The sequence below is a fragment of the Canariomyces notabilis genome, assembly GCF_033297395.1.
Source record: "Canariomyces notabilis strain CBS 508.74 unplaced genomic scaffold N656scaffold_32, whole genome shotgun sequence".
Taxonomy (NCBI): Eukaryota; Fungi; Ascomycota; class Sordariomycetes; order Sordariales; family Chaetomiaceae; genus Canariomyces; species Canariomyces notabilis.
In genome coordinates, this window is record NW_027041854.1 from 95566 (window position 1) to 119612 (window position 24047).

Genomic DNA, 24047 nt, shown 5'->3' on the forward strand with positions numbered 1-24047 from the left:
AAGGACTGCAGGGCAGAGTACGAAGCAGAGGCGAGGACCGTGCGAATGACGTGCGCAAGGCACTTTGTATATAAGATGACAGTTCCATAGATGATCCGCAGGGGGGACTTCTCCTCCCTAAGGATCAGTCTCTGTATTTAACTGCGGTTACTCGTGCCTCATTCAGACTGATCTCACTGCCTTGTCGATACTGAATCCTCTTGTTCCAGTGTTCTGGAGTAACTACCTCACAATTATTGCTCCCATCACTAGCACAATGAAATCAGCCAATTGCATAGGTAGACATTATCTCATTCCATCACTTCCTCATATAGGACATCCCTTCATTACCATAGCGCAGCCATCATACAGCATCCACCCACAGCAACTTCCCCTTCCAACAATATCACTCGTAGCGCCACCCTGCATCAGCGACTTAACCCGCAACGTACCTACATTCACTGCCCCATAACCCGGCGCATCGACAGCCTGATCCGTCCCCGTCCAACTCAGCGCGGCCTAACCTGAGCCCGCTCAACATTCTACAGCCCACCTAGATAATATCGCCCCCGAACCCGCCAAATCCACCAAAGCCGCCCCCTCTTCCCCCGGGCCTCCCACCACCAAAACGAGGCGGCTGTCCGCCAGGACCGAGCGGATCCCACCTCGCGCCGGGCGGGATCTGCCCGCCAAAGGTATCATCATCGCCCCCATCTCCCCTCGGGCCCCGGAACAAGGGGTCGTCAAAGGTGGGATGCATGCCGCCGCCACCACCCGTCCGGCCACCTCCTCCCCCGCGCCCGGCCCCGCCGGGACGCCTCAACCCCTCCGGCCCGATGCCCCCAGCCCCGAACCCGCCCGTGAATGACCCCCGAATGGGATCGTGCGGGCCTAGTCCGGCAGGGTATAAATCGTCTTGCCCGAGGTTTCCGAACCCGCCGCCAAACGGTGCAGGTGCAGGGCCACGCGGGGGGCGGTTTACTTCGTAAGGGTCCTCGAAGTCGGGCGGCGGGAAGTCGGCTGTGGGGATGGGGTTGTTGCGAGGGGCGGCGAGCGGGTCCGGGGCAGGGTACGGGTTGGGCTGGGCTGGTTCTGGGAGGTGAGGGGGGAATCGTGGCGGCTGGTGAGCGGCTAGTGGATGGGGCTGGCGCCGGGGTGGGGCGGGTTCTGCTTCTTCTTCTGTGTAGCCTTCTTTTTGTAGGGAGGGGAGCAGGCGTTGGATGATGGAGACTTTTAGCAGGGAGGCGAGGTCTGAGGTTGCGAAAGGGGTTAGTCGGGATGGATTGCATGAGATATATGTACATGCTAGGGGGCGGTACATGCCTTTGATTCGCTCCTCCGAGATGAATACGTTTTTGAGCTTCTGCTGGAGGTCGCTTCTGTCTTCGACGCCGTCGGCAGTCATGGTGATGCGCAGCGGCAACGCAGCAGAGGATATGTAGTCACGGGCGGTGATGTCGAAACGGGCAATGCGCTCGTCGCCAATGGCCAGGCCGCGCAGCTCGATTTTGGCGCCCATGCGGTCGATGCGGATTACGAACTGCATAGAGGATTGCGTGTGGGCATACACAAAACTCTGCGAGGAAAGGGAATTGTTCCATTGCGGAGGCAGACGGGGAGCTATGCGGGCGCATTCTGATTCTGGACGGTCGAAAACCCGTTAGTGAAAGTCGTAAGGGTAGCTGGAGGAAGAGGGAGCGGACGTACCAATCTTTTTGTCCTCATCGAAACCCAAGAGACGGAAGCCAAGATTTACCATGCATGCATGCGCAAGGAGAGATACGCAGTCCAGCGAGCTGCTGAGGTCTGACGTCGTATCGTTCTGTTCGTGGGTTGGCAACGCGTTCGCCATGCTCTCCAGCACAGCGGCTGGGCCGAGAGGGTCGGTCGTCATGGTAACTTGATTGCGTACTAAGCCGTGATCAATTCTTCCGATGGTTGCTGCAATGAATCGGTGAATATCTCGTTGACTAGGAGGCTGTGGTGGTTCAAAGCGATCGATACTTTGCAACTGATGAGTGAGGACGTCATGGTGTTTAATGAGGGGCAGAGAAGCATCAGGCAGCCGGCAAACGCCATCAGCCCTATAGGTGGGGCCAAATGAAGCGGGGCACAAGTACTCCGCCCTGATTGGTTACTGCTTAGCACCAACCCGCAGGCTGTGGGGAAGCTGCTGTGGGTTTCATCCCGCTTGGCGCTTAAGTCCTTTACATAAGTACCTTCGTAGTTCCCCTCAAGTTCCCCTAAACCTTGCACTACAATCCAAACAACACCTATTCTTCCCTTCCATCACCACCTACACTTTCACATCACCTCGGCATGGGCTATGGATACCACTGGCGACGAGGTCCAGAATGCATTGTCCCTCATTGAGGACGCGGGGCTGCCACATCCTTCTGGCCCGCTTCTGGCATCGTTTATCACCGAAGCTTTGAGTCCTCCGTTGGCTGCCCGTTATGTGAAGAGGAGGTTGATGCAGGGCCAGGGGCCCTCACTGGTGGCTAATTGGTCTTATATCATCGAATCGAGTAAGCTCATCTTCGCCCTTGATCCTCTTACATTCCCATTCATTTGCCGTCCCCCTCCCTGATAACCATAGGCAGTTACCCAAAATGGTTCTGCCCCACCATTTCCAGGCGCCACGGAGCGGCGGGCTATTATTGCACGAGACGGTAACAGGTGCTGTATCACGGGGAAGCCTGGTACCTTCCATGATCCTCTTGTCGTTGTGCCCATTCTTCGTGTTCCGTCTGGCTGGCTTACGGATAACGTATGACCGCCTTTTCAAGAAAACGCCATCGGTTGAGAACCGACTGACAGTCAAAGGACGAGATAAACGACATGCTCGATGCCTTCTTTGGAACCCCCTACCTGGATTGGTGGCTGTCTTATGCCGAAAACCCCAACCATATGTCGCCTTGCAGGAATCATTGGCTGGTCAGAAAGTCTGCCGCTGACGCATTTGCACAAGGCCTGGTCAGGTTAGACAGGCTCCAGCCCTCCATGGTTGAGGTGAGTTACCATCTTTTCTACCTGTCCCAACTTCGGTGTTTCCGGCCCCCATTCTAACAAGTCTTGACAGTACGAACTCAGACATGTTCTCATCAAACCGGTGGAGCCGATTGAGGTCAATGGCATGTACCCGTTGTTGGGCGATCACTCACGCCAGGGCCTCGAGAAAGTAGACCCTCGCTTTATAGGCACTCATGCTCGATTGTGCGACGGTGTTCAATTTCTGGACATTTCAAAGGCGACTTCACCCCAAACCCGGCGCCAACTTTTAGCCTTTCGGACCTCCTCAGCACCGAGACATCTAAGCTCGGCGCTCCTGAAACCTTTGACTGGCTTTCTCAGTCTTGTCTCCGGCGCTTTTCTTACGGCCTGGCGTGCTGCCCCCAGCAGCATCAGGTTTGCGGCGTATGGTATACTGCACAAGCTCGGAAGGCTTGTTTACGGAGCTGAGACCTCAGAGGTCCAGAGACTACCATTCGGACTGTACTTGAAATACGGAGAATCCCCCGAAACCCGGAATGAATTCAACGCGCTACGAGTCGTGCGCCAGCGTACATCAATCCCGACACCATCAGCACTGGACGTGGTGCCTTCGCCAACTACGAGCTATCTTCTCACCACAAGAGTACAAGGTGTGCCCCTCTCGCGTTGCCTGCATGTGCTATCGGATAGGGATTGTGATCACATCGCGACACAATTGAAAGACTACCTGGCCGAGCTCAAATTTATCCCCATCCCATTCAGTCCGGACAAAGCCATAAGTAATACGCTCGGCGAAGCATGCAGAGACCGGCGCATCAGGGGCGCAATGCCTGTTGGGCCATTCGCTAACGAGGCAGCATTCAGCCAAGTCCTGCGATTCTCTGACGAACCTGCCCGGCGTGGACACAAGATTGTGTTCACACACGCAGATCTCAACCCGCGCAATATACTGGTTGACCGAGTCACTCTGTCGGATGGAAGCACCGGCTGGTGCGTGAAGGGCATTGTGGATTGGGAAATGCAGGATACTATCCAGAGTATTGGGAATGCACGAAGGCACTTTTCGAGGGATTCAGATGGCCACGGCGGTATAATGTTTGGATTCAGGGTGTGTTCAATGAGTTTGGCGATTATTCTCAAGAGATCGACGTGGAGAGGCGGAGCTGGGAATCTGGAGACGCAGTCTGAAACCAGTTGGTCTCTACCCGTAAGCTACCTACCCACTAACTCCCCCGCAGGGAGCTGCATATTAGGAATACCGCCAGGAGTAACGTGCCTCTATAGTCATGGGGCTTCAAGTAAACCTCAAGAGAAAGGAAGGAAGAAAAGAAAGGGGAATAAGAGGATAGAGAGTGAGACTTCAAGAGAGAGAAAGAGAAGAAGATAAGGACAAAATACAGAAGTACCTTGTCCTACTCATCCGCCCTAACCTGGCCAGCCATCAACAGCAGTTCCATCACAGCCTTGTATCCATTCTCAGAAGCGTAGCTCAGTGGTGTCCGCCCATCATTATCCATCGAGTCAGCATCGACCTTGTTCGTCGCTAGCAGTAGCCTCACCATATGCCGGTACCCATTCTCAGCGGCATAGCTGAGCGGTGTTCGGCCAGCGTTGTCTTTCGAGTCACACTCTGCTTGACCCGTGTCTAGCAGTAGTCTCACAATAGGCTGATAACCATACTCGGCAGCATAGCTTAGCGCTGTCCGGCCATCATTGTCCCTCGAGTCAACCTCGGCCTGGCCCGTCTCCAGCAGTACTTTCAATACAGGGCCATGGCCATGCATGGCAGCTTGGTGCAAAGGCGTGAGACCCTGATCACTCTTCGTGCTGACATTGACCTGAGCCGTTGCTAAGAGTAGCTTCACAATGGCCGTTTTACCTCCTCTAGCAGCATAGTTCAACGGCGTCTGGTCAGTATTATCCTTCCAGTTGGCATCGACCTCATCAGTCGCTAGCAGTAGCTTCGCGAGGGTCCCAGATCCTCTCTCGGCGGCATAACTCAAAGCTGTCCGACCAGAGGCATCCTTTGCATTAACATCAGCTCTGCCCGTCGCGAGCAGTTGCTTAGCAGTATTGTCATATCCGCACCTAATAGCGTAACTCAGAGCGTCCAGCATGTCGATATCGGCACCTTGGTCAAGTAAAAGCTGCACGATGTCTTCGTGCTGGTTCTGAATAGCACATTGCAACGGTGTCGGGCGGCTGTTCTTCTTCGGCTCGATGTCGGCGCCGTTAGCGATCAGCTGCTTGACAATAGCCGTATGCCCCCTCTCGGCGGCACATTTCAGTAGCGGAAAAAGCAGATCCTTCGGAGCGTCGATTTGCTTGGCAAGGAGCTGGCCAACGATAGCTTCATGGCCTATACCACATGCAATGGACAACGGCGTGTTGCCAGACCTGTCGAGCGAGTCGACATTGGCTCCCTCGGCAAGTAGTTGTCCAACCACACCGGTATGTCCATTTTTTGTAGCCACTAGAAGCGGTGTCTGCCTGTATGACATGTCCTTGCACTCCAAGGCGGCGCCCCAGGCAAGCAGCTCTTTGACAATGGGTATATGCCCTCGTTTACTAGCGAGCCAAAGCGGCGTCTTGCCTGACGGATCCCTCGCTTCGACGTCGGCGCCTTCGGCGAGCAAATGCTTGACGATAGCCTCGTATCCTTTTTTGGCGGCGAGGTGAAGTGACGTCCGACCACGACTATTCCGTGTGTCGATATTGACGCCCTTGGCGAGTTGCTGTTGGACAGCTGTCCCTTGACCCTGCTTGGCTGCGTTTATTAGTATAATTCCTTCATAGATATCTTTGGCCTTTTGGTCGATGCAACTGGTGGCGAGCAGCTGCTCAATGACTGCTGCATGACCCTCCTCCGCCGCATAATGAAGCGGAATCCAACCATAGTCATCTTGCGATTCAAGAGCGGCTCCGTTGTTGAGTAGCAGCCGTACAATGGTCTCATGTCCTTGTCCGGCGGCATGAGAAAGCGGCGACCGGCCGTTCCTGTCCTCGTGGTTCACGTCTACCTCGGGTATATCAAGCAGCAGATGTACAATAACCTCATGCCCATGTCTTGATGCAATCAACAGCGGTGTCTCTCCGTCTATATTTTGGGCGTTCACGTTGACATCAGCCGCGGCCAGTAGCAGCTTGACAACGGCGCTACAATTGTTCCGGACGGCGCCAGAAAGTGGCGTCTCACCATCTTGATCGCCGAGATTAACGTCGATTCCGATCGTACCGAGTAGCATTTTGACAATAGCCTCTTGCCCATCCGACGCCGCGAGAAGAAGAGCTGAGCCGTGCTGATCCAGGCCTCCATCCATGTTTCTGAAATTTATATCAAGTCCGCCATTGGCCAGCAACAGCTGGACAACCCTCTCATGATGCCCTTTAACGGCCAGTCCAAGTGGTGTATATGTTCCCTTATAGTTATAGTCCCGGACAGTGGAGTTTACGTCAACTCTCTTGGTAGCCAAGAGGATCTTGACCGTCGCCCAGTGCCCGTTTCTGGCGGCAAGCAAGAGCGGGGTGAAGCCATGATAGCCATCCTTGACTTTGATGTCCGGATCAATCCCATCCTCGGCAAGCAACAGCTTGATCACTCCCTCGTGCCCTTCGTTCGCCGCATGTGCGAGCGGCGTCTGTAGGAACTTCCTGAAACGATGGAAACGCAACCGTGATAGCAACCTCAATCTACGAAAATAGCTGGCGTCCGTGTGAACGCCGTCCTCGGCGAGCAACCGCTTAACCACTTCGTAGTACCCCTTCTCAGCTGCATAACTTAGCGGGGTCCGTCCGTGGGAATCCATCGATTTGGGTTCGAGATCCCTTTCGAGCAGAGTTCTAACCGCTTCCTCAATCCCAAAGTACGCCGCTAGATGGAGGCCTGTGAATTTCATTGGAACCTCTTGGCTGTAGCCGTGAAAAAAGTATTTGCTGAAGGATATCATCAGCGCTTGGCTCGTCGCGTCTACTTTTTCGTTACATATCAGAAAGTCAATGACTTGCTGGCTCATGTCCAAAGCATTGCGAGCATGGTGTCCCCAGTTTCGTGCTGCATAGTCGTATAGAACATTCGACTTCATCCTTTCTTCGAATTCGTCGTCCGTTGTGCAAGGCCCTTCTTCAAAGGCATTGAAAGCAAGGTACGTCGTAATATCGGCCTCCGCATTCGGGAACCAACGGTATGCTGTCCTCTCGAAGTATTCCTGCGTTGTGTAGTGCAACAACCGGATGGTGTTGCTCTCTTTGTCGACTGTGACCAATCCAGCACATACCGAGATCATATCCCCTATCTCGGGGAGGTTATCCTTGTCGAGTTCTTGTTCGCCGATTTCCACAGCGAGGGCGTGCTATAATTCAGATGTTGATAACGGTCTCTTTGCGTACGTGACCCACGACAGGACCTGCTTAGCAAGCTCTTGTTGATCCTGATGCTGTGCTTCGATCCGCTTCATTGCGTCGTTGTATGTACGGTCGTATGCTTCTGAACCGGACGGCAGATTTTTTAGAGCTATTCGAAGAGCCTTGGGTGACCTCTTTCCCATTAGGGAATCTAGGTGAAGTTGAGCAAGCAGAAACCTAAAGGGTCAGCTCGTTTCGGAATGAACCGGGCAACCCGAGCCACATACATGCCGTCGATGACCCCGACAATCCCAGTCTTGATTTCCTCTCGAAGATCCGGATTACGTCCGACAAAGGATGGCAAGCGTGACATGTTGGCTTCTATGTATCGTTGCACGTCCTGTTCGCTAGCCCGGATTTCCAGAAGCATGCTGCCATGGAATTTCTCTATAACATCGGGAACGAATCTTGATGTGGCCCAGATGTTAGCTCCAGAACTATCCTGGAGGTTGAGTAACTCTGAGAGAATTCTCGCTCGGCTGCCGGCAGCTGTGCATTCATCAAGTGCGTCGACCATGATGAAAAGTCTTGAATATCTTGCAGCGACAGAACCGACGCACTGACAGATTTCATCAAGGGATGGCCGGGTTCGCCGGGCAACAATGCTCGTGCATGAGCCAGCTGTTTCAGAATACTCGCGAGGATGTCTTCGGCCTTCTGCTGATCATTCCGCTGAAAATTGCAGTATACATAGGCAATCCCGACACTTTCGTCTTTTCCGAAGCGAGTGACAAGATCTTCAATTACGATTGACGTGAGAATTGTCTTTCCGGCTCCGGGGATGCCCGGACATAAGAGCGTCTGCTTCTTTGTCCCCAACCATCTCTTGAACTCGGCCGAGTCGAGGAGCCATTCCCCAGTTCCGGGATGTCGCCGGTGTATGAAGTCGCTTTGTTGCGTGGCATAATCGATTGGGGTAATCCAGTCGAGAATTGCCCTGCGCTCTCGGGCGGCCTCACAGTCGGCTTGAGAATCCTGCACCCCATCGACCACTCCTCGTAATTGTTGCAGTTCTTTCCGAATATTGTTGACCTCGCGATTGGTATCCGCTCCAAGAGTGAGGGCGTCAATTGCCGCCATGCTGTTCAAGATTTGGCACTGCCTATGAAGATTCTGGACAGCCTCCCGCGTCTGTCTGGCAAGAAAAGCGCCCTTCAGCCGTTCCCAGCCCACTCGATGAGCTTGACATCTGGTTTGTAACTCCTTGAGCAGAGCTGCCAACTCCAATTGACAAGTTGTCACCATAAGCCGAGCGTCAGTGGTCGAATCCGCCAGCTGCGATAGCAAGGCAGAAGTCGGCCTTGGAATATGTCGGCGAAGTCTCGGTTGTCAAGGATGTTTTTTTGAGTCTCGGATAGAACCGATATCAGAGCCTGAGGCTCGAGGACGAAGCTTTTGGCATCAGCGGGCGCATCCTTCCAATTCAGCCCAAATTTCACGCCGATTTGTATAATTTGCGTGGCCACGCCGATCAGACCAAGGATTCCAAATGGATCGGCCATTTTATCTGATTCTGGAACGCCCCAGCGACCTGCTCCAGGCGCTTGGAACGGGGTTCCATTGAAGACGAGGACGATGGAAGAGCTGTAGGTACTCGTCAGGGCTTCATAATCGCGTTCTGCCCCACCACCTCCGTGCAGAGCATTCAGCCTGTTCAGGATCCAGGATGCGGTCTACCTAAAATCGAGGGTGTGCTGGGCACCCTCAGCCACCTTCCCACAACTTACCCCAAGGCTCCCATCGTAAGCAGGGAAGTTAACCAGTTCAGAAATAACCACGGCCAATGAGAGCTGGCCCTGACTTTCCACGGCTTGGCATTGGCTGGCCCCAGGTGGGGCCTGGACCTGGTCAACTTCCCTACTTACGATGATAATGTCGGGCCGTGGTGACGGCCCGTCACACCTGTTCAGATGATTTCAGGTTCACAAGTACGGTAGTCCATCGATTTAAACACGGTTACACGATCATCAACTTTGAGCACACCCAGCCTTGGTAATCTCACAGCGTTTCAAGTCCCATAATTCAATCAACGCGCACGAAATGGCAAAAACCTCGATCGCAGCCATCCGTCGGGTACCATACCCGGTAACTGCCGGTTTGCTCTCTCACTGCCTAGGCGCCGGTTTCTAGCACTCTTTCATTTGTGCGGTTTGGACAGGGAAACCGTACCCACGGAAGAGCCAGGTGGAAACCTACGCCACGCTAACTATCAACTACTAGTATCTACCGGCTACCCTAGGTGAGAGAATCTCCGGCCACATGTGCCGATTTTGCGGTGGTATTCAATCACTGAGCGTACCTCTCATCGCTCGCGCAGCCGCACTTACACATAGATGTAGCAGAATGGTTTGCCGCCCACCGAGTTCATGAGATTTTTGAGCTTCTCAGGACCTGCATGAGGCAAGACATCTATCGTGTCTTCCGCTGTCATATTCGAGCTGGGAGGGACATTCAGGTAAGTCCCTGTTCCAAACACATCCTGCGAATTCATGGCCCAGTTAATTTCACCCTCTCCTGGAGTAACATGATGTTACAGATAACTCATACCTGGCGGTTCTTGAAATCTAGCATCTGCCAAATCCAGTAGACACGGTCGAGCTGTCCGTGGGTGAGCCAGAATGCAGGGTCGTTTGGCGAGATGACCGGGTCATTGCCGTACCCGCCAATGCCGCTGTGGCCACCGCCATGGCAGCCCATGGGCTGCGTCGTGACTCGAGGGTCACCTTCCTGCCCAAGAAATTAGTAAGAGCTTTTCAGTACTAAGGACGGGTCAATGTACCAGCTCCCCTTGGAAATCCCGGATGTTGTCATAGCCAAGGATGAGCTCGGTTACGTTGCGGAAAGTCGACCATCTCCGTAGGGGGTCAGCGTTAAGATCCCGTACAAGGCAACGCGGGTTGTCCCCCCTTCCCTCCACTGGTTCCACAGGGAGGAATCGATCCGGGTCTGGGGGAAACGGACCAAGCCGAACGAGCAAGTCGCTGAAAGGACCCTTGATCACGCACCCGCCACCCGTGCCAGGTGGAAGGATCACCGGCTCAGTGAACCCAGGGAGGGGAAGCACCTGCGGTTGCCTGTTTGGCACAAACGTTCCATCACTGCCCAGTGACGTGTCCGAGCCATCAAAGACAGGAGACTTGTGCGGCCCGTCGACGTCGAGGCCCCACTCCCAGTAAGGCAGTCCGCCGTGCCACCCACACTGCTCGAGCGCCTCTTCGTACGCGAAGAGGAAGTAACGATGAAACAGAAGAAAGGTGGCACTCATATGAACAAGGCCAGACCGCCTCGCGTGAGCCCAGACAAAGTCATCGTACAGGGACTTAGCCCCCGGCACCTCGCCCGGAGGCAGGATGCTCGGCTTGGACTGGACGCATTTGACGGCGGCGATGAATTCTCTGCGTTGGGGTTTGGGTATGCTTCTCCATTCCCGTCGAAACTTGACCTTGGATGCACTGCAACCCCTCCCGAATTGCTTGAAGGCCTCCGCAACCGCCAGTGAGTTGAGCGTCTTCAGAGCCAACCCAGAGTCGATGGCAGCATCCGGGAAGGCTGGAATGTTGGCTGGCAACGCAAGGCTTCTAACCGCCGCTGCAAGGCAAAGAATCGATTTAATGAACATCATGTTGGTGAGGTTGGGCTTCAATGTCTAAGAGAGGGAAAGGGGAAGACTTAGAGATTGAGAGGACACTAAAGACATTGGGAGTCTGCCTCAGACCTTCCCAGAGTTGATATGGGCCATACCATCATGGCTTCGCGCTCAACTTGAATGCTCAGGACCACCTGCAAGCACTGTGCAGACCATGTCAGCGTCTGACATGCATTGCTGATCCTCAAGTATTGGCATGAATATCGGCTGAGGGTAACATGGCAGACGAGAACTTGACGCCAACATCAGAAAGGTGAGCCTATCCGCTCCACTGCTGGCCTCTGGTGAGCCTGAGTAGTAGTATTGAGATACTGCGGCCAGGGGGGACATGCATGGTTCTGTACCCGGTTCATGTCCTTTGCATGTCTTTGGTTCAAGTCGGGAACTCAACATCAGAGTAAGCCGCATCCAGAGATGAGAACAAAGCGGGTGGGTGTAACTCTGCCCTGCAGCAGCTTGGGAAGTTGGGAGAAATGCATATGTGTGCCATGAGGGTCAGAATCGTTGAGTGGTAGCGAAGCAGCCACCTGCAGATTATTGGCATAGGTCGAGGTTACACAGCACTATTTGTTCTAGGCATCTGTGGGATGGACACGAATCACAGCAGGGTGACACACGACGTGAGGGCCCTGAGGGGTTGAAGAGTCTTACAACAATAAGCCGGGCATTTTCGAGTCCCCGGAAAAATTCCAGACGTCCCGACGTCTTAGGGTTGTTAAGTTTCCAGGGCAAGTCCTACTCACGAATCTGAATATCTGGAGGAGGCGGGTGCTTGGCCTAAAGGAGGTAAGGTAAAGGCTAAGAGGCAGTAATGTACTCAATGTAGAGACTTAAGTATAGTACATGTTCGCTGTCAAGGCGGGTATGATGGCATGCAGTATGCACATAGTTCGTTGATGTTAGGAAGTTAGTGCCGGTAATGATCGTAGGAGTTGCTTACTCGTTGATGCTCTAAGTACAGAGTTCTCAACTACATGTGAGGTATTTGGCATGTTCATGTTTCAACTACATCAGCATGGGCAGAACAGCGCTAGAGACGACTTAAGCTAGGCGATGGAACGGGCTTAGATAGGATCAGGGGCTGCGCCACCGCACAAATGTGGTGCATGTATTGGAAGAGGCAGGACCCTGCTTACATCAGCTGAAGTAGTCATCTTCATCGCGACAACCTGGCCTCCTGCTCATCAATAGTTGCTGTTATCGACCAACGTATCCAGACGGATGAAATAGGCGGGCGAGCCAAGAAACGCACTGCGACCCCCCCTACTTGATTGGCAATGGCGCTCGACCTCGGAACTGTCCTGGCCATAATCGAGATCGCCGACAAGGCAATCGAGATCTACAAGCGCATCGATGGCCTTCCCCAGCAGATGTCGCAACTGGGCCGCCGACTCACAAAGCTAAACATCTTTCTTGTCCGCCTCGAGGTGTTTATCAAGACCAAGCCCGTGACAGCTTCTGCGTCGCTCTATCCAGGGCAACAGCAAGACCTTGGGAAACTTCTGGACGGCATCAAGGAAAATGTAACCAAGGTCTACGACCTCTTCGAGCGCTATGAAAAGGGCATCTTATCACGGTCTATGGACCTGGAGTTCCGCGCCAAATGGATATCCAACATCTGGTTCTCCCTCATCGACAACAGCCCGGAAAAAATCCAGCTCATCATGGAGGAGATTGATTACGACCGAAGTGTGCTAAGCGACTACATGGCCATCATGGCCATCGACCGCCCGCAAAGGCCGCCCGCTGCTGGCAGGAAACCCAACATCACTAACAAAGCAGCCGCTGGAGCAGCACGGCCCGCGAAGCCCGCTGGCTCTCCGGTAAAGTCACGACGGGACTACAAAGTCCTTTTCGTCGACCCGTACAACACAGAGCGGAGCGTGATCGCCGAATCCTTGCTCAAGCTCTTCGGCGAGCGGACCAAGAACCTGAAGACCAATGGAGGACCGGGCCCAGACTGGCGCATTTCCGACGTGCAATCGGCCGGGTTCTTCGTCAAGGCCGGCAGCGACTGCGTCGACGTCATCGACAACCTGCAGTACAGCTTCGCCTCCTTCAAGAAGGACTGGCGGCCGGGCGGCCAGAAGCCTGTAGGCACGGCACTCGCAGCCGTCTTTGACAATCAGTGGTACGACTACCCGTTTAAGCGGGCCGTTTGGGACGAGGCCAGTGGTCGGACCTCTCGCGGCCTGAGGAAAGACATGTTCGCTCGTTTCGATTTCATCTTTGTCTTTACTCGCCGAGAGCACGACAACATGGTCAAGCTTAAGGAGGCGCTGGGCAAAAACGCCGCAGCACCGCGAGGCAAGGGACGAGTCCTGCATCTTGGGGCCTTTCTGGCCCAAGGCGCAGGCGGCGGCAGCAAGGAGATTCTGTACCCCAAGACGAATCCCGATGGAAGCCAGATCAGATCCAACTGGTGGGTCCTCTACCTTCTACGGCTGTCTTCAAGTTGGGAGGCTGGAAAGCAGCTGGAACAACTCGGCCGGGTCTCGAGATTGTCGATCTTCTTTAGTCACATAGCAAGCTAATGGATATACAGGAATGGCAAAGTGGCTGAAATCAAGACGGCGCTCAAGGAGTTCCTGAAGCAAGAGATGCAGTGGAAACAACCCGATGACAAGGACACACCCGCAAGCACTCAGAAAGCTGTCAGTACTGGGAAGTCATGAAGTCATCCGCAGATGGATAAGCGAGAATTGCGATTCGAAGCATTGCCAGCTCTAGAGACGCATCTACCTATATGGTACGACAATCCTTGGCTTCCTCGAAAGACATGAAAGCAACTCGCTTTTGTCTACCTCTACCAATCGTGCCGATCCATCCCCGTTCTAATACCGTTAGATGCCTCCATTCCCACAAGCTCCAAGCAACGGATACGCACATGGTTAAGAGTCATAAACGTACCGGCATCAGCATCATGCGCGAGGTATTTGAGACGCCAAAGAAACCCTTCGAGAAAACACAAGGGGAAATCGGAAGATTTCGATCGACTTTTAGGAACATTTCAAAGACAGAAATGAGAAAAGAAAACAGGAAAATCGAAATCAGGAGTCCAAGGTCGTCGTGTTACAATGCGAGGCCAGGGATAGCTGGGTCGGACCCATCTTTCGGGACCGAACCCAAAGCCATGCCGTCCTCCGACGTAATTGCCCAGTCCCGCCGACTGTCAAATCTGCAATACCTCCATATCCGAGATGCTCCGGTGTCGCTTGTGCATGTTGTTGTCGGCGTGATTGCCTGAAGCCTTCCTCTTCTGTGAAATAATGTTGAGTGGGCTGCTTTGCTGAAAATCGGAGAATCCATTCATCCCTACCATGCTGTTTCTTCTCCGGCGCTCTGGGGTGATGGCTGTCGTAACGGTCCCCATGCTGCCCGACTTGATGCCTCTGAGTGTCCCGTGATAGTAGGGGCCAGAAAAGGCGAGTGATTCTTGCGTCGCTTTGGCGCTGGAGATGAGCTGTTGATTGATCTGGTTGCGACGGAAAGCGCCGACGAGATCCGAATTGTTGTCGAAATGGCTGAGCAGGGGATGGACCGCCGGAGAATCGGTCATTCCGCTCGCGGTACTGGCAGCCGTCTTGGGCCGGGTAGGACTAGAAGCATCTCCGTTCCAGTCGGGTCCTGATCCTTCATCGTCCGACGAATCGTTGTCGATTGTGAGGAAATCTTCGAGCCGGAGTTTGTTTTCTTCCTCGTCTTCCTCGACACCCGCAAAGAAAGAATCATCGCTCTCGTCTCCGGTCAGCGCATCTGAAGTGCAGGGGAAGAATGCCTCGGCAGGTCCAAACGGCTGCATGTTCATGAAATCGCCATAGGTATTGGAGGAGACCATGGCACCCATCATGATGAAGCCTGGATTTCTCACCAGCGGCGTGCATGAAGAGAGATCCGGTGCGGAAAAATCGACTTGGAGCGACTCGGGCGAGAGATCCAGCTGATTCATTCTGCGTGGGGTGAAGATGATCATCTTCCCAGAGGCCGGATCGACAACGCCTATTGGCTTGTTATCGGACCTGTCCAGGTTGAAGCGACCAACACGCGGCTTCCCGCGTCCATACCGAACTGGCCGCTCTGTATCTGAATCGGACGACAGCTCGGCCTGAACCCGGCGCATCTGCTTCTTGCGCACGATCGGTTCCGGCTCGTCCTCCTCCGTGGTGTCGCCATCGGCTGATAGACAAACATTAGCACTAGGGTGCATATTCTTGGCAAGCCAACTTACTCTCATATCCATCGAGGTCCTGCACTTCTGCAGGGACAGGTGTTGACAGCTCGGAAGGGAGTTCGCTCACCCTGGGTGTTGCGATCGGGGTGGCATCACGATCTTCGAACACCTCTCCAGGGTCGGGTACGAGGATGTCCTGGGAACTACTGTGAAAATCCCAGAACGAGCTGTTTGAGGAAGCATCATCATCATCCTCAATCTCGCGGCGGAAAGAAGGGTCCAGGGTGCTCTGATCCACAAAGATGTCAGGAAAGAAATCATTAATGCTGTCCGAGGTTTCGCTTGTGGTAGAGTCGGAGTCGCTGTCCGGGATTCCGGCGAAACGAACATGGCGCTCGACGGTAGGAGTCTGATCGGCGACATCACTAGACCGCTCCCCCAAGACGTCGTCATCATGGTCCGATGAAATGCCGTTCCAGCTTGTGCTATCATCCGCAGCATCACCGTCTTCAAACTCCCCTTCTTCTTCTCCGTCTTCAGCCTCGCTGTCTTCATCTTCTGCATCTTCGTCGTCGTCCTGCATCAGCGGCCGAGGAGGACCCGATGATCGCTTTCGCGATGCATTGGATATTATATGCTCCTCCTCGGCCGCAACGACATGCTCCTCGTCCTCATCGTCGGAATCGCTGACGTCCTCGACCCCGGAATAGCCGGTGTCGTCAGAGAGGTCCAGGGAAGACGAATCATAGTCCCGCCTTTTAGTGGCCCGGGCCGGTGGCGGGGGATACTTTTGCCGAATGTTTCGTGCCATGATCTCAAACCTGCAGGGGTAGGTGCTGGGCGTGAATAAGGCGGCGCACGGTTACCCCTCAAGAACGGCGGTGAACCTTGCAACGATGCGCAGTAGTAGTAGTCAAAAGTCAAGCTTCGAGTAGCTTGCAATTTCCTGCCCGTGTCCGGAGCGGGAGAGGGGTAATTGATCGGGTAATGAATTGGTGATCAAGTCGTGGGGTTGAAGTAGGGGCAGAGAAACAGATGGGAGGGGGTGATGATCGGAATTGTTAAAAGTCGCTTGGGCCTAAGTGACGAAGGCCTGGGATAGAACCTGTATAATTTCAGAGCAAAGGCAGACTCTCCTTGTCGTGCAAAGACTGAGCCTCGTCCCCGGCAGCGGTGACGGGCTCAAGACGGTAAGAGTCTGGAAAACTTCGTCGAGGGTGGTGGCAGAGTTGAATATCTCGTTGAGGCTGCTGGACTGCGGGCGTGCGCGGGGCATTGGCACGCCCGCAGTGGGCGCTTAAAGCTCAACGATGGCCGACGGCATCTTGAAATCTCGACGAAGTTTGGTATTGTGCAATGTTCAGAATCCGAATGTGGTAGTGCGACTTCGTTGTCTGGTGATTTGGTTACTTGGTTTGAAGAGGGAGAGAGGGTCAAGGAGGGGAGAGCGGGCCGTCTGATCGCTTTTTGACCAAACTTTTTTTCCAGCTGTGGAGAGTGGGGACCAGGCTCACAAAGGTGGGATTGGCTCGTCCACCGTTGTGCAAGAGGTGAACGACCCCTGCGGCACTGACACTCTGCACCCGGCAGCTGGCAATCTGCATCTCATCCACAGCACTTGCAGAGCCAGCGGAGACCCAGGTCCGACAAACTTACCACCATCCCCTCGGTTCTCGTCACCGCTCTTTCCTTGGGATGCTTCATACAGACAGACAAGAGTATTTCTCAGGCTTGAAATTGTTTCTTTGATAGTTGCTTTCTCTACTATTTGCATTTGGGTCTCCATTGGAATTGGTCCTACTGACATCCATATGCTACTGTCTTTCCGGTTTTTGCTAAGCATTGGACATGCTGAGGTGATGTATCTTCTGAGCCCAAGTTCTTCAGCATGATCGATCAGTCGCTGCCCCGCATCTGACGACCCGCTTACAATGACGGGACCCGAGGTGCATCGCATACATGACGAAGGTTACGTGTTGATCATGACTGGAACGACAGCTTCTCCACATCTTCAATTTCCGTCCGAAGCGAATATTCCTTTCACAATTGTCTAGGGAAAGCAGGTGGTCACGAGGATAGTCCCACAATGGCATCCAGGTGTCAACTGCCCACCACTTTGTAGTCGAGGCGAGCCTTGAGACCAGTAGAACAGACATACCGGTATACAAGTGAAAGTCCCATTGTACTGTACGTTCGGGTTAAAGCAAGCTCGGACATCAGAGGTCCAGCCCCGCCACAAGCGGTTTGCGAAAAGAGAAACGAGGGAAAGGAATTGACGTTATGACTCTACGCCGAAGACCAGAAAATAAGAGTTTGTGACTCGATGGATTGGCAGGACTGATATTCGCATGCCCCTTCCAATTGGCTACGCCTAAGGCTTGTCCGCAATTCAATGTGGTTTTTGGCAGTCACGGTTGTGCAACTGAGCGACAGGTTCTCTTTCTCCAACTTGGAAGTCTTCGAACAGATGCCAAGCCGGCAAGGCTTGGCAGATCTTATCTTATCGTTGCTGGCGTTATCGAGATCCTGGATTTTCTAGTCTTTTCGTAGTTGCCGTGGAAACTGACGTTCGAAAACAATTTTTTGCTGCGGCTTGCTGATGCCGCGAAAACTGAACGTCTGACGCGGTGCAGCCTCAACCCTTTTTTGTACTTCCCCACTTCGATTTTCCAGCCCACACCTCGTCCATCTCACAGCTGAAGCCTTCCTCGCAAGACTGATAACGAGGCCGCGTAGTAATGGAGAAGGAGTTGGCCATGTCAACGTCCACACAAAAATCCCAGAATCTTTTCCAGGTCTACCTGCGGCTTCGGCCGTCACAGGGAGGCGCAAATGGAGAACGTTTCCTGAATGTCGAACAGCCCGATGAAAACGAAAACCCCAAGCATATCACGCTCAACCCGCCCAACGACAGACGGCGGGCCATCGAAAAGTTTGCATTTACCCAGGTCTTTGAAGAAGATGCGAGCCAACTCGACATCTTCCACTGCACCGGAGTTGCAAGTCTCGTCAAGGGAGTTCTGGCACCTTGTGGGGGAGACGGGACAGACGCGTTGCTGGCAACGCTGGGCGTCACGGGGTCGGGCAAGGTTGGCTCATCTATCCACCAAGGAAAGGAACTCGCTGACCTGTGTCTACAGACGCACACAATTCTCGGTTCACGATCCCAACGCGGTCTAACGCAACTCGCGCTCGACGTGATTTTCCGATCGCTTGGCCAAAACCTCGTGAACCCCGACTCCACTCCTATGCTCGAGCAGTCCGTCGCGGCATCGGATCCCTCTGAGGCAGCCATGTTTGCAGCATCGACATTCGTCGATAGCGTGTACGCTGAGGCAGCACCGTTTCGGGCGAGCTCAAGAGCGCCCACTCCCATGACTGTAGGGTCTCCTCCTTTTCTTCCTCAGTACTACCATAATCAAGAAGCAGGCGAGATGCAACACTTGCAAGCACAGAAGACCATCCGCATTGTCACACGGGAGGACTCAGTGGCGCCGCAAACACCGCCTTCAACCCCTCGCCATAGGGAAGATCTTCAGAATCCAAGTCAAGCCGGTCGTGGGATTGCTTTACCTCGTAGCACTACCCACGGCCCTGGCTCGGGACACGGTAGTCGCCTCCCGCGGGCGGTGGCTGGCGTCAAGCGTTTCATGACCACAACTGCATCGATGCGTCTTAAGACAAGCACTAAACCATTGCACTCACAGAGCGAGATAGCGCAGACGCCATCCCGCAGGCTGCACCGGCCGTCAGCCTTCCCCCAACAACCCGACATTGGCGCCCTCTCTGTGTCGTGCGATCCCTCGTCCGAATACGCCGTAGTCATTTCCATGTATGAAGTGTACAACGACCGGATCTTCGACCTCCTGACTCCTCCGACGAAATCCGCTGCTACGAAAGAGTATCGCCGCCGGCCTCTGCTTTTCAAGTCGACCGAGGGATCCCCAGATCGGAAGGTGGTGGCCGGGTTGCGCAAGGTGATCTGCGGCAGCCTACAGCAAGCACTGATGGTGCTTGAGGCAGGTTTGCACGAGCGGAGGGTTGCTGGGACCGGCAGCAATAGTGTGAGCTCTCGGAGTCATGGCTTCTTCTGCGTGGAAGTCAAGAAGCGACCCAACAGCAGCCGGAGAAACGGAGTAGAGATGCCATGGAGCGGTAGCACACTAACCATCGTCGACCTTGCGGGGAGCGAGAGGGCGAGAGACGCAAAGACGGCGGGGGCAACCCTTGCCGAAGCCGGCAAGATCAACGAGAGTCTGATGTACCTCGGACAGTGTTTGCAAATGCAGAGCGATGCGGCGAACAAGGATAAGGTAAGAGACAGGACCGGACCCCTGTACCGGCTGCAGAGACATAACTGACAGCAACTAGCCAAACTTGGTCCCATTCCGGCAGTGCAAGCTGACTGAGCTGCTCTTCTCCAATTCTTTTCCATCGGCAACAGCATACGCCTCGGCACGACACCGCAACCCCCAGAAAGCTGTCATGATTGTCACGGCCGATGCTTGCGGCGACTTCAACGCGACGTCACAGATCCTCCGGTACAGTGCTCTAGCACGTGAGGTCACAGTTCCGCGCATCCCGAGCATCACACAGACCATCCTCACCGCTGCAGCTGCAGCCTCAGCCCCAGCTCCACCACAACCATGCTCAAGCCCACTTGGATCACCTACCTTGCACCGCCGGCCTTTCTCTCCTCCCGGACATGGTTCGGGTACCTACCCACAGCTCATGTCCTCTCCCAACATTGTCCGCACCGTTTCCCCAACGGGCAGCCCCGCCAGCGACGTGCACCGCATCACCATGGAGGCCGCCGCCCTCGAGATTGCACGCCTATCAGAGGAAGTCGAATACCTCCGGCAAGCGCTCGAGGAGGAGCGGTCGGCCCGGCAGGAGGCCGAGTCACACCTCCTGTCGATGGAGGACCGCATGGTGGAGCTGGAGCAGGTGATTCGGGAGGACTGCACGGCCGAGTTTGAGCGGCGGCTCGAGATTGAGATGGCGCGGTGGCGCGCTACGATGCAGGTTGAGATGGAGCGCGGCGAGGAGCACTGGGGCCGCAAGATTGAGGTGTTTGAGCGGAGCATGGCCACGGCCACCATCACGATCACGGCGCCGAGCGGGGAGAACTCGGCACTTATTAGTGACAATGACGACGACGATAAGGAGAATGTTCTCCTCGAGAACATCAACGAGGAGAATGAGCGGCTGCGACGCGACAATGAGATCCTCCGCCGCGAGCTGGCCGCCATGAGTCCCACGAAACGACAGCCGCTTCAGGAACGCGGCAGCGACGCGAGTCTTGTGGCCAAGAGCAAATCCTACGCGGAGTCAGGAAGTCCACGCCCCAGCGGCGGAACTGGATTTGATGAGGGAAGTCTGCGGGAGAAGCTGGAGAACCTGCGCGTTAGTGACGGGCAGGCTTCGGTTCGCAGCGGCTCTGCTGGGAATGCGAGCCCCAAGAAGATGAGAAAGCTAGCGGCGAAGCGGTGGAATGCTGTTGGTAATGATGATGACATGTTTTAGTTTGGGCTGGGAGGGTCTGGTTCCTGGGATTTTCTTTTGAAATGCTTGTAACGCCGTACATGCTGTTGGTCCTGATTGTCTGAGATACCACTTGAGATTGCCATGGCAAGATGCCAATGTTGGAGTCTGGAGTAGCCGGCTGTCTGAGAGAAATGTCGGGATATGGGTCGGATTATACTTCAGCTGTTTTAATGACATACATCTTTTCCTGTGTGGCTCGCTATTCGATACCACATGGCACATGGACAACCGGGCACGGCAGTTGATCCCGAGAGGATGGTAAGGACTGACCGGAACCGGAGCAGGCGGCACGGTTGCAACTTCAATGGACCCCACGGAGCGGTCCAGAGGAGCCGGCAGCTGCCTTGCATGTCCCCAATACATTTGGAATGACTGCCTATGAGGGTACGGTGGTGAGTTTCCCAGGTCGGTGTTGGCGCTTGTCTTACCACAAGGTAAGCCATATGCCGAGAACCACAACATCGACGGCTGACTCTTCTGTACTAGCCATGGCCAATGCCGACAATCCAACCGCCTTTCCACCCCAAGGCTGTCTGCTTACAGGCGACTAGTTGTCCTTTGGTCTGCTTATCAGAACGCATCTCGGCCAGTCAGATGCCGTACCAATGCTTGTCCGCCCCGGGTCTATTCCTGTAATCCAGACATGTTCTGCTGCAGTGCTACCCCCAGGCTGACGTCTTTAGCCGACATGGTGTGCTTCTAACCGGGTCATAGTGGCATTGAATCATCTCTGGGTCCGTCTTTGTGCCCGGGCAGCACTTTGCAAATTAGCAGCTAACTCGAAGTAAAGGCAGGGGGGGACTCAATATCAGGCAGCTTGATTGAGGTCTCGTTGTGACCCCACTGCTTACGTTGGTCCGGATATCTTGAACTGACTCAAGCATCTTGAGTTAGCAGAAGTTCAGTTTGTCAATGTTCTCAACAAAAAATGGATACTGATTTCTCGCGATTGTGGCAGCATCACTTAAGTGCTCTTCGAGACGATTTCTCGAGGGCAAGTGTAGAGGCGCTACCTAGCCAGCCATCGCGCCCTCCAAGTGCTGATAGCCTCGCCCGTTGCGCTGATGGCGGAGAGGACCACGCTTGGGATGTCAAGAGCAGCCAGATAGTAGATGGCTTGGATGATCTGACACTGTAAGTCCTCAGCGAGTCGGGGGCAAGTCACGATCAAGTCTTAACAATCAAGACAGACAAAGCCCAAACACGACAGAATCGCACAGCCCAAAGCCGCCGTGGTTCATGGACAGAGAGGGCTACACCGAGACCGCAATCTCGTCGCCGCAGACTACCAGCTGGCCGAGGACGGTCAAATCCTCCAACCACCATCCTGGCATCAATTATGCGGTGACCTCAAAACCATCCACGTCCGAGCCACGAAGCACGGGAAAGCGACTGGCAAGACTACAGTCGCCACCGCCGCCCATCATCCTTCAGAAGCAACATGAACTACTGTACGAGCACAACACCGGCCGCTATAACACACTGGCAGCCGGTGACCCAGACCCTATCACGGCCACCGCGGACCGGACAGCAGCCTCCACCACAACGCTGCATACCCACAGAGCCGACACCCCTGTCACACAATCAACCCCAAAGAAGACGCCAGCAGCTTCTGAAGTCCGCGTGCTCATCCTGACCTGGGCAAAGCAGCCAGACCGCCGGGGCGAGGACGGGCAGCTGCTCTCGCCCAGCCTCAACAGCCTGAGCGACACGGAGACGTTGCGCGCCTGCTTCAAGCGCAGAGGGTACCGTGTTCAATGCAGGCTGATACCGGCTGACTATCCGACGGCGGCTGTCGAGACGATTTTGGGCCGGTTTCTGGAGGATGGTGATGTTGATAAGGAGGACGGAGAAGGTGAGGGCGTGCTGCTGGTGATTTACTATCACGGCTGGGGCTGTTTGGATGGTGAGGAGAGGATGATGTTTTTGAGGTGAGGTTTGACCATTTCCTTCTCGAGTGTAGATACTATATGCATATGATGCCCAACACTACGGGACATGGGACTAAGGGGTTCCAGTAGTGCCGTGGCTAAGCTAGCACTTGGGACTCCTGACGTATTGACCTCAGAGCTGACCAACTACTACTAGGGACCCCGACCCTTCGGCAGGCATCTTCTTCTGGGACGACGTGCGGGGCCCTATCATGCAAAGCACCAGCGATGTGCTGCTCGTATTTGACTGCACGGGGCTACCCGGTGCCCGGGCGGAGCAGCACGAGATCATGCGCAGTATAGGTGCGGGCACCAGTTTGGCCTCGTCGCCTTCGGCGAAACAGCTCCTGGGTATTTGCGTCCCTGCACCATTCAGAAACGACAGACCGGCCGCTTTTACGTTTCCGTGCGATGCCATGACGCAGTCGCTGTGCAGGATGCTAGATCGGACTCAGCCTGGTGACATGTCGGATCTGTCGGTACAGAAATTGTGCTCGTTAATGAGGGAGGACCTGCGAGACACGGAGCTCGCGACAAGAGTCTTTGTCACACAGCTAGGGAATGGGCAGTTGCTCGATATTCTCCTCTCGCCGACGAGTGCGAGTGCATCTCAGGGGTCAAGGCAGAGCATAAGGTCGAGATAATGATGAGCCGGCCAGAGACCTACCTTACCTAGTTATCGAGATCCAAGCGCGAGGGTACGGAATACTACCTACCACATTGATAGCGCCATGTCTCGGACTCTACAGTAATGTACATGGGCTCATGTTAGGCAAGTCCTGAAGGTAGTGCCAACAGGCAGCAACTCTGGCTGGGAGACATTCTTGATGCTTGACCAGCTACCTAAGTAGATGTACGCTCTATCAGCATTAGGGAGTGCTATCAATGTGTTGTATCGCATACCTAGTTATGGGTACGAAGTTGATTGTATTCAGCCTTGAGTAGTTACCTTAAGGACCTGGGGAGCAGCCTGAATAAGTACCTACCTAAGGTAGATACAAATAAGATAAACCATGCACCCGTATGTACTGTACTTCACCCTGTAACAGGATGGCTTATGGTTTTTCTGCCCCCGAAATCTCAACACGCCGATGCCTTCATTCTTACGCCGCTACCAATACGGCGGTGGACGATTCCGCTCGTCGTCTGGCCGCCAAAGAACATCTCTTACAACCAAGTCATCTTCAAGCTCGGCAAGACCTATACTTGCTTGTGCTGTATTCTCCATAATGTCATCCACCAGCCTCTGGAGACCGTCCATTCGAATATTTCCGTCCGCAATCGTTGATGTTCCACGGGCTTGCTCCAGACAGGCCAACATTCGCCTCGTGAAGCGCTCATCTGTTGTAGCGTAGCAAGGCCTTTCCCCAAAAAGATA

At 54.4% G+C, this 24047-nt stretch overlaps 10 protein-coding genes across 10 annotated transcripts; 4 read left to right on the forward strand and 6 right to left on the reverse strand.

Annotated features, from left to right (window-relative positions):
* Positions 1-115: 115 nt before the first annotated feature.
* On the reverse strand, positions 116-2017 carry N656DRAFT_761399 (uncharacterized protein). Its single transcript, XM_064813239.1, has 3 exons — positions 1687-2017; positions 1303-1620; positions 116-1230 (listed from the first exon to the last, which is right to left on the reverse strand). Exons 1-3 carry the CDS (start codon positions 1871-1873, stop codon positions 533-535), a joined length of 1203 nt encoding a protein of 400 aa, XP_064665976.1. The 5' UTR covers positions 1874-2017; the 3' UTR covers positions 116-532.
* A 213-nt stretch (positions 2018-2230) lies between these two features.
* On the forward strand, positions 2231-4161 carry N656DRAFT_839750 (uncharacterized protein; the record flags this gene model as incomplete). The annotated part of the gene is made up of 5 exons (XM_064818911.1): positions 2231-2507; positions 2583-2749; positions 2806-2991; positions 3062-3979; positions 4012-4161. The coding sequence occupies exons 1-5, from the start codon at positions 2306-2308 to the stop codon at positions 4159-4161; spliced, it is 1623 nt and encodes a 540-aa protein (XP_064665977.1). The 5' UTR covers positions 2231-2305.
* Positions 4162-4529: 368 nt separating this feature from the next.
* N656DRAFT_679371 (ankyrin) lies at positions 4530-4772 on the reverse strand (the record flags this gene model as incomplete). Its single annotated transcript, XM_064810534.1, has 1 exon — positions 4530-4772. A coding segment is annotated over one exon (243 nt), but the record flags the coding sequence as incomplete, so codon positions are not given.
* A 2655-nt stretch (positions 4773-7427) lies between these two features.
* On the reverse strand, positions 7428-9062 carry N656DRAFT_427894 (uncharacterized protein). Its single transcript, XM_064809621.1, has 3 exons — positions 7939-9062; positions 7602-7781; positions 7428-7525 (listed from the first exon to the last, which is right to left on the reverse strand). Exons 1-2 carry the CDS (start codon positions 8617-8619, stop codon positions 7722-7724), a joined length of 741 nt encoding a protein of 246 aa, XP_064665979.1. The 5' UTR covers positions 8620-9062; the 3' UTR covers positions 7428-7525; positions 7602-7721.
* N656DRAFT_784164 (uncharacterized protein) lies at positions 7444-7719 on the reverse strand. Its single transcript, XM_064816105.1, has one exon. It carries the CDS (start codon positions 7685-7687, stop codon positions 7526-7528), a length of 162 nt encoding a protein of 53 aa, XP_064665980.1. The 5' UTR covers positions 7688-7719; the 3' UTR covers positions 7444-7525.
* Positions 9063-9297: 235 nt separating the features above from the next.
* On the reverse strand, positions 9298-11446 carry N656DRAFT_784165 (Di-copper centre-containing protein). Its single transcript, XM_064816106.1, has 3 exons — positions 10154-11446; positions 9922-10101; positions 9298-9853 (listed from the first exon to the last, which is right to left on the reverse strand). Exons 1-3 carry the CDS (start codon positions 10994-10996, stop codon positions 9698-9700), a joined length of 1179 nt encoding a protein of 392 aa, XP_064665981.1. The 5' UTR covers positions 10997-11446; the 3' UTR covers positions 9298-9697.
* An 851-nt stretch (positions 11447-12297) lies between these two features.
* Positions 12298-13695, forward strand: N656DRAFT_801795 (uncharacterized protein; the record flags this gene model as incomplete). Its single annotated transcript, XM_064818167.1, has 2 exons — positions 12298-13442; positions 13566-13695. The coding sequence occupies 2 exons, from the start codon at positions 12298-12300 to the stop codon at positions 13693-13695; spliced, it is 1275 nt and encodes a 424-aa protein (XP_064665982.1).
* A 497-nt stretch (positions 13696-14192) lies between these two features.
* Positions 14193-16002, reverse strand: N656DRAFT_801796 (uncharacterized protein; the record flags this gene model as incomplete). The annotated part of the gene is made up of 2 exons (XM_064818168.1): positions 14193-15196; positions 15249-16002. The coding sequence occupies 2 exons, from the start codon at positions 16000-16002 to the stop codon at positions 14193-14195; spliced, it is 1758 nt and encodes a 585-aa protein (XP_064665983.1).
* A 1945-nt stretch (positions 16003-17947) lies between these two features.
* Positions 17948-20717, forward strand: N656DRAFT_718152 (P-loop containing nucleoside triphosphate hydrolase protein; the record flags this gene model as incomplete). The annotated part of the gene is made up of 3 exons (XM_064812254.1): positions 17948-18280; positions 18332-19504; positions 19563-20717. 3 exons carry the CDS (start codon positions 17948-17950, stop codon positions 20715-20717), a joined length of 2661 nt encoding a protein of 886 aa, XP_064665984.1.
* Positions 20718-21497: 780 nt separating this feature from the next.
* N656DRAFT_784172 (uncharacterized protein) lies at positions 21498-23484 on the forward strand. The gene is made up of 3 exons (XM_064816107.1): positions 21498-21872; positions 21929-22669; positions 22827-23484. Exons 1-3 carry the CDS (start codon positions 21667-21669, stop codon positions 23311-23313), a joined length of 1434 nt encoding a protein of 477 aa, XP_064665985.1. The 5' UTR covers positions 21498-21666; the 3' UTR covers positions 23314-23484.
* Positions 23485-24047: the final 563 nt, after the last annotated feature.